Consider the following 13969-nt stretch of genomic DNA (forward strand, 5'->3'; position numbering starts at 1 on the left):
TTGGGTGTAAGATTCCTGCTTTGCGGGGGGGGCGGTTGGACCCTTGCCTTGCCCCCCCCGCCCCCCCCCCGGGGACCCACGCACTACCTGCACCTTCTCAGATGCCCAAAGCATCTCTATGCAGCACATACCACTTCCGCCCTTACTTGAAGCTAGCCTCCGACGCAGCGCAGCGCCTGCGCTTTCCTCCCCCGAAACCCCGCCCACTTCCTTAAAGGAGCAAGAAGGTAAAAAGAAACAAGTCCGAGCGACGCGCGAGCGCCTCCCCCTCCCGCCGCCGCCGGCGTTTAACCCCTTCCGCTCCCCTGCGCCGCCATGAGGAGCTTCCCGCGGCATCTCCGTGAGGCGGCGAGGAGAGCGCCTGCGTAGAACCAGCGCGGGGAGCGAGAGGAGGCCATTGGCTGGTCGGGCCCGGCTCTATGAGGTAAGGCCGCCGTTCCCTTCGCGCGCTGTCCCGCTTCCCGGCCCCGCCGCCGCGTGAGGGGCAGAAGGGGCCTCCTCGCAAGCCGGCGAGGAGAGCCTTCAATACTCCTCCTGACAGGGGAACATGGCGCTAAGCAAGCCTACCCTGTGGTGACAGGAGCCCTTTCGGTTCCCTGTCTTTCTCTCTTTCTCTCACCCACACATTTCCCCCCCCCCTCCGTAATATTTGGAACCGACCCTGGGCATTATGCAGGAAGCGGCGGCGGCAGAATTCCGGGCTGTACCACTTCAGGTCGCAGGTGAGCCTCGCCTCGCGCTCCCCGCCCCCAGGCGCATGCGCGCGCTGCCGCAGAGGAGGCAGACGCTTCGGGAACCGGTTTGCCAAAGCGGTCTGGGCGGGGCTATAGCTGCGCTGTGGGCGGGGCGAGGGGCGGGGCCGGGAAAGTGCTTATTTGCATTTCTTTTTCCCTCCTGCTTTGAATGCATCTGTCGAATTCATCCCAGGGGTCGTCTAGACCAGCCCCCTGCAATGCAATAAAGTAATAATAATTATTAATACTAATTATTAATAATAATTATTATTAATAATAATTCTTTGTATAATAATAATAATAATAATAATAATAATAATAATAATAATAATAATAATAATAATTCAGCATTCATTGGCATCCCTCTGACAATAAAGGAGTGCATCTTTGGGGGTGAAGTCAAAATGTTGGAAGGTCATTTAACCCAACTCCCTGCAATGCAATAAGGATTAACAACGGCACCATATTGTTGTTGGCGTGAGCACTGTGGTTGGGGTTGCAGCGCTGGTCATGGTCTTACATCATGTCCTGCCGCTGCTGGCCAAGAATTTGAACCGCTGTCTGTATTTTTGCTCAACTGGGAAGAATTGTTCAGGGACGTTCTTCATTGTGGGGGTGTGGGGAACGAGCCTTTCCAGAATACTTGAAGTTGACAGATGATGCAAATTGTTGTTTCCACAGTGTCTGAAATTCCCATTTTGCAACAGGGAATTTCATTAGCGCAGGTAGTTTCTGAGTTCTGGGTGCAGTACTGCGCCTAAGATTTCAGATTAAGACTGCAGAGTGGAAGGAAAGGAGGATCTTTTTCTGCCTCCCCGCTTCCAGCTACTCTCTGAAGACAGGAGAAAAGACCCTTTTAAGAATATTAGGGGGGTGGGCGGGGAAAGGACTAGGCCATATGAAAAATGAACATACAGTGGTGCCCCGCAAGACGAACGCCTCGCAAGACGGAAAACCCGCTAGACAAAAGGGTTTTCCGTTTTGGAGGCACTTCGCAAAACGAATTTCCCTATGGGCTTGCTTTGCAAGACGAAATGTCTTGCGAGTTCCTGTGGGTTTTTTCCCCTCCCCCCCTTTTCCTAAGCCGCTAAGCCGCTTATCAGCTGATCCGCTAAAAGCCGCTAAACCGCTAATAGCGCTAATCCGCTAAGCTGTCAATGGTCTTGCTTCGCAAGACGAAAAAACCGCTATACGAAGAGCCTCACGGAACGGATTAATTTCGTCTTGCGAGGTACCACTGTACTCACATGGCGAGAAGTTTTGAAAGCATGCTTTTTCAGGAGTCTTCTTAATTAACGATCTTTGTCCTAGGGCGCCAGCCTCCCCAGTGTTCACCTGATGGAGAATGTGGCAGGCGACCTACCTGCTGGGGCAGTGGCTGCTGTGCTGAAGCCCAGTGAGGGACTACCTGAGGGGAGCTTGACAGTGCATGGCTATGACTTTGACCGTGGATTAGACTATCATGCCTTGCTCCAGTCTTACCTCACCACGGGTTTCCAGGCTACCAGCTTTGGGCAGGCTGTGAACGAGATCAACCGCATGGTGAGTAGCCAGGATGAGTCCTGATGGTGAGAACTGGGGTAGATCAGGTAGGAAGGAGGAATATTGGGCTGGATCTCATAACTGTGGAGTTAGCTTGCTGCTTTGCTGCAGCACATAGAGCTCTATAAATTCCTGCATGTACGGTCTTGTGTACATCACAGCATTCTTCTCTGACACCAGTCATGTATCTTGCACAAAGAGAGACAACACCCATCTACACATACAGTGCTAAGAGTAAGACAACACTGAAGTTGGCTACTTTTTTTTACCCTTTCCCAGCAATATTCCATAGTCCTATTAGCTCTAAGCCTTGAGTGTGAACAGTATTTTATAAGTCTGAGCTGGTATGATGTTCATAAACATCTACATTGATTGATAGGAAAGTCCTACTTTGATTGCATGGATTGAGAACACACAGTCAATACCTTCAGTGGCTTCAATACTTCCCGGTATGCCCCATGGAGGACTTTAAGGTCCATAAATAGCAACACCCTAGTGGTCCCGGGCCCTAAGGAAGTTAGATTGGCTTCAACCAGAGCCAGGGCCTTTTCAACACTGGCTCCGGTCTGGTGGAACGCTCTGTCTCATGAGACTAGGGCCGTGCAGGATCTGATTTCTTTCTGCAGGGCCTGTAAGACAGAGTTGTTCTGCCTGGCCTTTGGCTTGGAGCCAATTTGATTCCCTCCCCCTCTTTCTTTTTCCTTTCTCTTCCTGTGATGAGGCTGCATTTTAATATTTTAATGTTGTATTTTAATCTTGTTTTTAAGTTGTATTCATTCAACTTGTTTTTATTATTGCTTGTTAGCTGCCCTGAGCCCGGCCTTGGCTGGGGAGGGTGGGGTATAAATAAAAATTATTGTTGTTGTTGTTGTTGTTAAAAAAACTGCAGTTTACATTTATCTCCTTTTCTGATGATCACGTTTTCTGATTTGAAGATAAAGTGGCCAAACCAGTATTTTTCTCCAAATCTGCGTATTTTGTGCATTGATGCTACGCTCAGTTCTCTACAACTGTTCACCAGTTTTTGTTTTTGTTTTGCTTCCTTCATATGTTACTAGCAAACTTCTTGCTGTTTGTACTTAGCTATTTAGGGCGATGATGTGCTAAACTTTGTGGCATTGCCATTTAGTTCAGTCCCTGCATTGTGCTGTTGTACTGAAGCTTGATTCAGATAGTTGGGTTCTTCCTTACAGATAGAAGCGAAGCTGACGCCACTGGCCGAGGATGAAGGGAACCATGCCGACTTGAATCCCTGTTCCCGCCACCTAACAGGCTGTACAATCTTCTTGGGCTTCACTTCCAACCTCATCAGCTCAGGTGTCCGTGAGACCATCCGCTTTCTGGTGCAACACAACATGGTATTGTCCAAACCTGGGAGGTGTTTCCTCCTTCTGTATATCAAGGAAAAATCTTCCTTTTCAGTTATGTGGTTGCAAAAGGGTAGAGAAGAATCCCTGGTTTTCTACACCAATATCATTCTTGTCTCTCTCGTATGTTCTCATGATAAACATTGTATGCCATCTTCTAATGGGATGGAGAGAACTTTAAAGAAACTACCTCCGCTTATGGGAAAGAGATACTGGCTACTGGTGCTTCATGACTTAAGGATGGATTAATCCCTTTATAGAACTTGGGTCTAAAGGATGCTCATAGCTGCAAGTCTTGGCAAGCACTATAGCCCACATTCTTTGGTTTGTGTAGGTGGATGTGCTGGTGACCACAGCAGGTGGCGTGGAAGAAGATCTCATCAAATGCTTGGCACCCACTTACGTTGGAGACTTCAGCTTGCGTGGAAAGGAACTGCGACAGAGTGGGATTAACAGGTACCAGCAGGGGTAGTGGGAAGGGGACGGGTGTGGGTGGCGCTGTTGTCTAAACCACTGAGCCTCTTGGGTTTGCCGATCCATCCCCGCAACGGGGTGGCCTGTCTTTGCTCTATCCCAGCTCCTGCCAACCTAGCAGTTCGAAAGCACACCAGTGCAAGTAGATAAATAGGTACCACCATGGCGGGAAGGTAAACTGCATTTCCGTGCGCTCTGGTTTCCATCACAGTGTTCCGTTGTGCCAGAAGCGGTTTAGTCATGCTGGCCACATGACCCAGAAAGCTGTCTGTGGACAAACACCGGCTCCCTTGGGCTGAAAGCGAGATGAGCGCCGCAACCCCATAGTTGCTTTTGACTGGACTTAACCATCCAGGGGTCGTTTACCTCTACTTGTAGTGGGGAGGGCTGATGATCTGATGGCCACCATTGGGAAACAAGATGGGTGATTTATTTGTGACCAGAGAAATTGATCCCTTCTGGGTTTCCTCTGGTTTGTATGATCCAACCAGTCTCATACACTGCTGCAGGGAGGGCATTGACTGTATGTTTTAACTTCTGCGGGAGGAAGGAGCAAGGTGGGGCAAAGTCCCTAGCCAGGCTTTACTTCCCAGCTGTGTCCTCCTCTTCTCCAGGATTGGGAATCTGCTGGTGCCCAATGACAATTACTGCAAGTTTGAGGACTGGCTGATGCCAATCCTGGACCAGATGGTGACAGAGCAGGACACAGAGGTGAGAGTTGAAATGTTAGGAATGGTGTGCCTTTGTGCTATTATTCTTTCTCCACCCCCCATGTATATCCACAACGTGGTAATTGCAAAATACACTTGAGAGCTGTCTGCCGTGAGTTCTGGCCTCATCTTTGGAAAAGGAAAACTCCCAGCATGGAAGAGGATGAAACAGCAACGGAGACATGTCTTATTCTATCTAGTGTGTGATCTCAAGGCCATTTTTCCCCCCTGCCAGTATTGTTGGGCTTCTTATTTGCTCCCACATAGAGGATTTTTCTTTTCTTTTTCTTTGAAATCGCATGTATTAAGACTGTGCAGGTTCACCCTGGATCTTAGCTTGCCCACCAATCTGGGGAGAAGTTGGCATAGTCTGAAGTTGTGGTCTGTCTCCCTGCTTTTCAGGGGGTGAAGTGGACTCCATCAAAGTTCATTGCTCGGCTTGGCAAGGAAATCAACAATCCCGAATCTGTCTATTACTGGGCACAAAAGGTAGGCTGAGGAAGTCTTCTGTGTTTTAAGTTCCATGTCTCACCTTTCATTAAGATTAGCTTCCAGTAATCTGGCTGAAATGCTGCTTGTTTGTCACTTCCTGATGGGATGCCTGCCTTCCACTCTTCAATCATCTGAGGGTCTGTCCTATGTATGTGATATGGCATAGCCTATTATTTTTCTGGCTTCGTAATCCCATTCATTTCCCAGCTGGTAGCCTTGACCCCTACCATCCAACCATTAAGGCATAGTTCTGTGTTGTGCATTTACTACTTTTCTGCATTTCAAGTCTGTCTCCCACTCCCACGCTCTGCCCTCCCTTCCAGGATACCTCTGCCATATGAAATAAATACCCACTTCCGCTTATAATGCTAATTGTGTTCCTGGCAGAACAGCATCCCTGTACTGAGTCCAGCGTTGACTGATGGTTCCCTGGGGGACATGATTTTCTTCCACTCCTATAAGAAACCAGGCCTTGTGCTGGACATTGTGGAAGGTGAGCTGAGATTTGTGCAACATAAGTAAGTCTCTCCCTGGTTTCTGTTATGTACCTACCACTGGTTTCTACTTTCAGAGGAAGGGAGACAGCTAGTGGAATCTGTATGCTGTGTACCAGACATTCTGGGTCTACCAACCCCCAAAGTATGACACTGTTTACTGTGCTGCTTGTTTAATACTTAAACTTATATCTCTCTCAGATCTGAGGCTCATCAATACGCAGGCCATATTTGCCCGGAAAACAGGAATGATCATCTTGGGAGGAGGACTTGTCAAGCACCACATTGCTAACGCCAACCTCATGGTGAGGCAGATCGTGCAGTAGGGACAAATGCACAGTGCAGAAAGGCAGAGTTTCTTTGGGGTGGAAGATGTTGCAAAAGCATGGTATGCGTTTGTAGAACAAAGACGCATGGGTTGAGATGGCATGATGCTGCTTGCTGGCTGGCTTTGGGCATGGGGAGCTAATTCTAGATGCTGTTGAACTTCCATTAGAATCATAGAGTTGGAAGAGACCACAAGGGCCATCGAGTCCAACCCCCTGCCAAGCAGCAAACACCATCAGAGCACTCCTGACATATGGTTGTCAAGCCTCTGCTTAAAGACCTCCAAAGAAGGAGACTCCACCACACTCCTTGGCAGCAAATTCCACTGTCAAACAGCTCTTACTGTCAGGAAGTTCTTCCTAATGTTTAGGTGGAATCTTCTCAGCTGACATGGCCACTCAGCTGACATGGCCACTGGTTAGCAATGAATTCATATGCTGCATAAGTCCTGCCAAGCTATATAGGCTCATTGAACCTATTAAGCCTTGAGTGGTTCACTCCAAGGCACCCCGCCCCATGCAACTTTCAAGTGCTTCCCAGGCTGAGTCTTGGAAGTTCCTGATATTTGGGGGAAGGGAGCCCATATTTCAGTGAATGAGTACACATTTTGCACACAGGTTCGGTTCCTGCCATCTTTTTAAAAGGATCTTGGCCATGAGGAAAGAACTCTGTATGAAATCTCATAGTGCTTTTGTGCTAATTGGACCACTCATCTTAAATTGATATGCTTTGTATCCCAGTTTCCCCTTCCTCTCCCCCCTCCAATTGCAATTAAAAGATCAATAAACGGACCACTTGTCTTAAATTGATATAAGGTAGTTTTGTATATGCATCTCCGCTTATCTCCAAGTCCATATGTGGAACAGTTGTATTTGGTATCAGATTTGCTGTGCAAGCAGACCTTTGGTTACCACTGAGCCAATTCTGCTCCGTATGTCTGATGTCACCAATTATTGTACCTCCTCAGAGAAACGGTGCCGACTTTTCTGTATACGTCAACACGGCACAGGAGTTTGATGGCTCAGACTCAGGAGCTCGGCCTGATGAAGCAGTTTCCTGGGGGAAGATCCGCATGGATGCCAAGCCTGTCAAGGTACATGCGGGGGAAAGGAGGGGACTGGCAGATCATGGTATTGGCAGGGGTGGGACATGGAACTTGCCATCGGCAAGACCGGTGAGTTTTAGAGTAAACAAATGAAAAGCTCTTGAGGAGAGGCACTCTTCGGTATTCTTCTCTTGACAGGTTTATGCTGATGCTTCCCTGGTTTTCCCACTGCTGGTTGCGGAAACCTTTGCACAGAAACCAAATGCCTTTGCTCCAGAGAAGCAAAACGACTAAGCTGCGGACTGCTGCGTGCCCATGTGCTTCTCCCACATACCACTGCAGCTGCTGGCACCTGTACTGAGACTGTTTTGCAACATCTGTTTGAATGAATGGAAGGCAGTCGAACCATTAGCACGACAGCATTCTCCTCCATGCTGAATAGAAGCTGAGCCCCAGTCTCAGAAAGTGGCCGTCTGTTACTTGTGTGTAATCGCAACCCATCCTCCTCATGAGCCTGCCGAGAGGATAGTGTTTCTCTCTTTTTGCTCTTGCAAACCCTATACACTCTGAGACACTTGGTGATATACCTGCCTCTCCAGCATGCCGCTTTCGTGATAGTAGGATGGTCCTTGGAGTCTGAAGTTGACATTTTCCCCCCTCCCTTTAACAACTGGCCCAGCAGTATCTCTCTGTTCATGGCCTCCCTGCCCACTTCATTTTAATTCTTGGATTTTCTTCTCTGTCTCTTTTATTTACTGATATGACGTGTGTCCATCTGGAATCTGCTTGAGATCCCCCAGCCTCCGAATAAACCACTGTAGTCTTTAAATGTATGCGAGTGCTTTTGTTTTTGCTAGAGTTGGCGTACTGTGCCCAAAACCCAACTATTAAAGACCTGCTCTTCTGTGGGCCTTATAACGACAAGGGAAGGCTAAAGAAAATCAGAGCAGTTCATTTTTGCTTGGCTGAAATGGGTAGAATTTTTATTTATTGAAAGTTGAGCTCCAGCTTGGATATACCATTGAAAGAAATGAATTGCATTGCCGGTTGACTTGAGCCTCAAAGGACATTCACACCTTTACATTAATTCAAGTTGACAGTGGAGAAGGGGTAGTAGCTCAGGTGTGGTGTACTTGCTTTGTAACCACAAGATCCTACATTCCGTTCTTAGCATTTTATTTAAAAGGTTCTGAGATAGCAGTGTTGCCCAAGAACATCACTGTCAGTCCAATTACATGGTAGTGAGAGAAATGGACCAATGGTTTGTATGGTATGCAGTTTGTATAGTTAGAACTGCATTCATAAATTGGATGTGCATCCAAATGCATATCGGACTGCAGATTCAGTCTTGTCCACATTGCATTGTTTCATGGAAGGTGTACCCCAATATACTTCCATATAGTGGATGGATGAAGATGCATATATGAATAAACACCCTAGCACATATTCCATTTAAAACACAGCTGTACTCTGTCCCTCAGATATGCATTTAAATGCACAAAACATACCTGGCATTTCTTGCTATATACATAAAATTGTATGCCTGTCGTCACGCAGCCGCCATTTGCAGTGCTGCATCACAGTCCTGGATTTGCATGAAGTAGGAGCAGTATAGGGGAGCCATAGAGAAGACAAGCTGCCCAGTACCACCAATGGCCTGGTGATGGTGAGGAGAAAAGCGGTTTAGAACAGAAATAGAGCTGAAAGGAAAATGGCAGTTTTAAGCAATGGCCAAGGTTTGAGTAAAGTACCTTAATACAGTTGGAATATTTGAGGTCTCTGCATCCTTTATCTTGTAACGTGAGACAGGAATGGAAGAAGGAGAAGTTTTGAGTACAGTGGTACCTCGGGTTACATACGCTTCAGGTTACAGACGCTTCAGGTTGCAGACTCCGCTAACCCAGAAATAGTACCTCGGGTTAAGAACTTTGCTTCAGGATGAGAACAGAAATAGTACAGTGGTGGCGCAGCGGCAACAGGAGGCCCCATTAGCTAAAGTGGTGCTTCAGGTTAAGAACAGCCCTCCATAACAAATTAAGTTCTTAACCCGAGGTACCACTGTATAGCAAAAAGGGAGAGACACTGAAAGTGGGGAAGTGGCTGATTTAAACAGTCTGGTTGTGGAGAGAAACGGAGAGATTTACAAAATGGCAGAGCTTTGAGTAGAGAGCAGGAGATGTGGCCCTTTAAAGAAGGTTTGTGCACAACAAGAAGGAAGTTTGGAAAGGCTCTGTTGTGTTAACTTTTTGGTATTCGCTTCTGTGTCCTACCCATCGCTGCTATTACTCCTATGTTTAAAAAAAGAACTGTCCCGAGTTCCCGCATCCCTATTTTATTCACACCACTGCTATTTAAAACCACCATTTCTACCCTGACTTTGTGCAAGGCCAGGATTGAGATGATGAACTATAAATGCTCTAAAGAGTGCTGCACTGTGAAGGTGAAAACCAGGGCAAAACAACTGCAGGATAGAAGAACGTAGCTTTATAAATGAGATTGAAAAGGTCAAAAGCAAGCTTAGTAATTGCATAGGGTGAAAAGTAAAAAGTCTAGGGTGCTAATGGTGTGGATGGCAGAGGTTTGGTGAGCAAGCGAGCAAGGGCACAGCCCCTTGTGTTGCATACTTTTTCATTCATAGCTTTCTGGCTGGGGGTGGGGTTCCAATTTGGGGCAGGACCAGTGCTTTTTTTCCGGGGGGGCACAGGGGTATGCATACACCTAAACATCTTGTGAATCTTTGTACTTTTGTCCATTTACTGTACTTATTTTTCCCTGTTTGAACTATAAAATGGTGATTTTCTTGAGTCAAAGTGAGAGTACCCCGAAACATTTTTTTAAAAAAACAAGCACTGGTCAGGACCCCCTGGTTTGGGTACAGTGGTGCCTCGCAAGACGAAATTAATCCGTTCCGCGAGTCTCTTCGTCTAGCGGTTTTTTCGTCTTGCAAAGCAAGCCCATTGACGGCTTAGTGGATTAGCGCTATTAGCGGCTTTTAGCGGCTTATCGGCTTAGCGGATAAGCAGATAAGCGGCTTAGCGGCTTAGAAAAAGGGGGGGGGAAGGGGAAAAAAACCCCGCAGGAACTCGCAAGACATTTTTGTCTTGCGAAGCAAGCCCATAGGAAATTTGTTTTGCGAAGCACCTCCAAAACGGAAAACCCTTTCGTCTAGCGGGTTTTCCGTCTTGCGAGGCATTCGTCTTGCGGGGCACCACTGTAGTTAGAAGGCCTTTTCCCCAATGCAAACTGCAGCCATAAGGAGCTCAGCCTAGATCTAAGCCACAATTGGAAGCCCCATGCCAGTATCCCAATCCAGATGGTGTGGGAACGAAGGATCTTCTACTCAGGCTTTTTAAATAGTTTTTTTTCCTTTAAGGATGGGTTAATTTCCTTGGGTTAGATTCAGACTGGGCATGCTCCTTGTGGGATGCTGCGGAGGGAAAGACAGGAAAGTGGGTGGGAAGCTGAGGCTGGAGGAGAAGAATCAAAGATATAAAAGGGTAGAGAGAGCCATTGCATTCGCTGGAAGAGTAATACTACCTGCATAGAAGAGTAATACTACCTGCATTTCAGCCTCATTGTTGGGTTTTCAGTGTCTAACACTTTCTGGGTCATTTACAAATTTTTCCTTTGAAGTGTTTATTTCACTCATTTCCCAAAAATATTCTCAAGTTTCACACTTAAGCGGTGTGAAACTGCAGCAATAAGCCCCACATAGACAGAAATTCCAACATGTTGTTCTGTTAGAATGGGAGGCACTCCCAAAACCTCAGGAAGCTGAATTCCTTCCTTTGTTAATATAGAATGCAGATTCCACAAAATGAAAATAAGTACAAATGTTGTTGTTCTGAAATGAAAATAAGTACAAATGTTGTTGTTCTGACAGTTAAATCAGCCATGATTAAATGGGCACAGGACATTGGTCATGACATTATGTTTGCTGACTGGGAACAGTTATGGACCACCGGCATTAAATTTACGGCATGTAATGCCTTAAGAGAAAATATTATGAAAATGATTTACAGGTGGTACATGACCCCAGTCAAGCTTGCGAAGATTTATCATTTGCCCAATAATAAATGTTGGAAATGTAATAAATGTTGGAAATGTAATAAGACTGAAGGCACTTTCTTTCACCTTTGGTGGACCTGCCCAAAGATTAAATCCTTTTGGAAAATGATTTATAATGAAATTAAGAAGGTACTTAAATGTACTTTTCATAAGAAACCAGAGGCATTTCTTTTGGGCATGGTCGGCCAACTGGTGCCAAGAAAGGACAAGACTTTTTTTTATGTACACTACCACAGCAGCAAGGATTCTTCTAGCAAAGTATTGGAAGACACAAGAATTACCTACACTGGAAGAATGGCAGACGAAAGTGATTGACTTTATGGCATTGGCAGAAATGACTGGCAGAATCCGTGACCAAGAGAAAGAGACGGTGGAGGAAGACTAGAAGAAATTTAAAGCTTATCTTAAGAACTGTTTTAAAATTGATGAGTGCTAAAATGTCAAGGGAAAGGAAGATGCAGAATTACAGCTGAAACTGTTCGATGAATTAAGATGAGATTGAGAATGAAAATAAGTTACAATTTAATTGGAGTAAAGGGTTGCTGAAAGTCCGAGAAAGAAGGCGTATGAAAATGAGGATATGAAATTATACTTGTTTGTATGTTTTTGTTTGTTGATGTATGTTTGTTATTTTGTTTTAAATTTGGAAAAAAATTATTAAAAAAAAACCACAAATGTTGTTGTTCTTTAGTCGTTCAGTCGTGTCCGACTTCGTGACCCCATGGACGAGAGCACGCCAGGCACTCCTGTCTTCCACTGCCTCCCACAGTTTGGTCAAACTCATGCTGGTAGCTTCGAGAACACTGTCCAACCATCTCGTCCTCTGTCGTCCCCTTCTCCTTGTGCCCTCCATCTTTCCCAACATCAGGGTCTTTTCCAGGGAATCTTCTCATGAAGTATTGGAGCCTCACCTTCACGATCTGTCCTTCCAGTGAGCACTCAGGGCTGATTTCCTTAAGAATGGATAGGTTTGATCTCCTTGCAGTCCATGGGACTCTCAAGAGTCTCCTCCAGCACCATAATTCAAAAGCATCAATTTTTCGGCCATCAATGATCTAGTTTTGACACTACAACAGCCAGAAGCCAGTACAAAAAGAGTCTTGGAACTGATTGAAATATTTGGTCAAGTAGCAGGTTTTAAATTAAATAAACATAAGACAAAAGTCTTGGAGAAAAATCTAACGATGGGGGAAAAAGATAGCTTTCAAAGAGAAACCGGTTTGGAAATTGCAAAAAGAGTAAAATATCTGGGGGTGAATTTAACATCTAAGAATCTGAACTTATTTAAAGATAATTATGAGAAATGTTGGTTGGAAGTGAAGAAAGATTTCGATATATGGTCTAGGCTGAGACTTTCCTTGTTAGGCCGAATTGCTGTTATCAAGATGAATGTACTGCCGAGATTGTTATTTCTGTTCCAGACATTGCAAATTTTAGACAAGATGGATTGTTTCAAGAAGTGGCAGAAAGATATATCTAAATTTGTCTGGCAGGGCAAAAAACCCAGAATAAAATTTAAGATTCTGACCGATGCAAAGGATAGAGGGGGCTTTGCCCTGCCGGACTTAAAACTCTACTATGAAGCAGCAGCTTTCTGCTGGCTGAAACCATGGCTACTTCTTGAGAATACAGATATTCTGGATCTGGAAGGTTATGATAACAACTTTGGTTGGCATGCATATCTATGGTATGACAAGGTAAAGGTACATAGAAACTTTAAAAACCATATTGTTAGGAAAGCACTGTATAATGTATGGAATAGATATAAAGATTTGTTAGAGAGTAAAACCCCCAGGTGGTTATCACCAATGGAAGCCAAGGCGGTAAAAAGACTGAACATGGACTCAGATTGGCCAAAATATTGTGAAATTATAGAATATGATGGTGAAAACCTGAAACTACAGAGTTTTGAGAAATTGAAACCTAAAGTCCGAGACTGGTTACATTATTACCAGATTAATGAAACCTTTAAGCAGGACAGGAAACTAGGATTTCAGAAGGAGAGGTCAAAGTTAGAAACAGAATTGCTAGAACCCAATACTAAGAATTTGTCTAGAATGTACAATTTGCTGCTAAAATGGAACACACAGGATGAAACGGTTAAATCAGCTATGATTAAGTGGGCACAAGATGTTGGTCATGATATCATGTTTGCTGACTGGGAGCAGTTATGGACCACAGGTATTAAATTTACGGCATGTAGTGCCTTGAAAGAGAATATAATGAAAATGATCTATAGGTGGTACATGACCCCAGTCAAGCTTGCAAAGATATATCATTTGCCCAATAACAATTGCTGGAAGTGTAATGAATGCGAAGGAACTTTTTATCATCTTTGGTGGACCTGCCCGAAGATTAAGGCCTACTGGGAAATGATCTATAATGAAATTAAGAAAGTCCTTAAGTGGACATTTATAAAGAAACCAGAGGCTTTTCTCTTGGGCATGGTGGGCCAAACGGTTCCAAAGAAAGATAGAACATTCTTTATGTACGCAACAACAGCAGCAAGAATTCTTTTAGCGAAGTATTGGAAGACTAAAGAAGTACCTACTCTGGAAGAATGGCAGACCAAGGTGACTGAATTCATGGGACTGGCAGAGATGACCGGCAGAATCCGTGACCAGAAGAGAGAGACAGTGGAAGAAGACTGGAAAAAATTCAAAATCTATCTTAAAAATTGTTGCAAAATTTCGGAATGTTAAGATGTCAAGGGATT

The 13969-nt window shown here is 45.2% G+C and overlaps 1 protein-coding gene across 2 annotated transcripts; it reads left to right on the forward strand.

Moving 5' to 3' along the window:
* Positions 1–258: 258 nt before the first annotated feature.
* On the forward strand, positions 259–8014 carry DHPS (deoxyhypusine synthase). 2 transcript variants are annotated; one of them, XM_081859195.1, is made up of 10 exons: positions 259–424; positions 2046–2276; positions 3470–3634; positions 3978–4099; positions 4732–4828; positions 5230–5316; positions 5707–5812; positions 6015–6118; positions 7108–7233; positions 7384–8014. In XM_081859195.1, the coding sequence occupies exons 2-10, from the start codon at positions 2073–2075 to the stop codon at positions 7477–7479; spliced, it is 1107 nt and encodes a 368-aa protein (XP_081715321.1). In that variant the 5' UTR covers positions 259–424; positions 2046–2072; the 3' UTR covers positions 7480–8014. The 2 variants fall into 2 exon arrangements, with proteins under 2 accessions (XP_081715321.1, XP_081715322.1); XM_081859196.1 differs by lacking the exon at positions 259–424 and adding an exon at positions 449–722.
* The last annotated feature ends 5955 nt before the right edge of the window (positions 8015–13969 follow it).

Source organism: Podarcis erhardii, assembly GCF_964252035.2.
Source record: "Podarcis erhardii genome assembly, chromosome: 4".
Lineage (NCBI taxonomy): Eukaryota > Metazoa > Chordata > Lepidosauria > Squamata > Lacertidae > Podarcis > Podarcis erhardii.

What these genes read in the sequence shown, in the direction of transcription:
- DHPS (XM_081859195.1), top strand. Translation starts at nt 2,073, where the DNA reads ATGGAGAATGTGGCAGGCGACCTACCTGCTGGGGCAGTGGCTGCTGTG. An exon ending in TGAACGAGATCAACCGCATG is followed by an intron (nt 2,277 to 3,469) that starts GTGAGTAGCCAG and finishes TCTTCCTTACAG; the next exon opens with ATAGAAGCGAAGCTGACGCC. An exon ending in CGACAGAGTGGGATTAACAG is followed by an intron (nt 4,100 to 4,731) that starts GTACCAGCAGGG and finishes CCTCTTCTCCAG; the next exon opens with GATTGGGAATCTGCTGGTGC.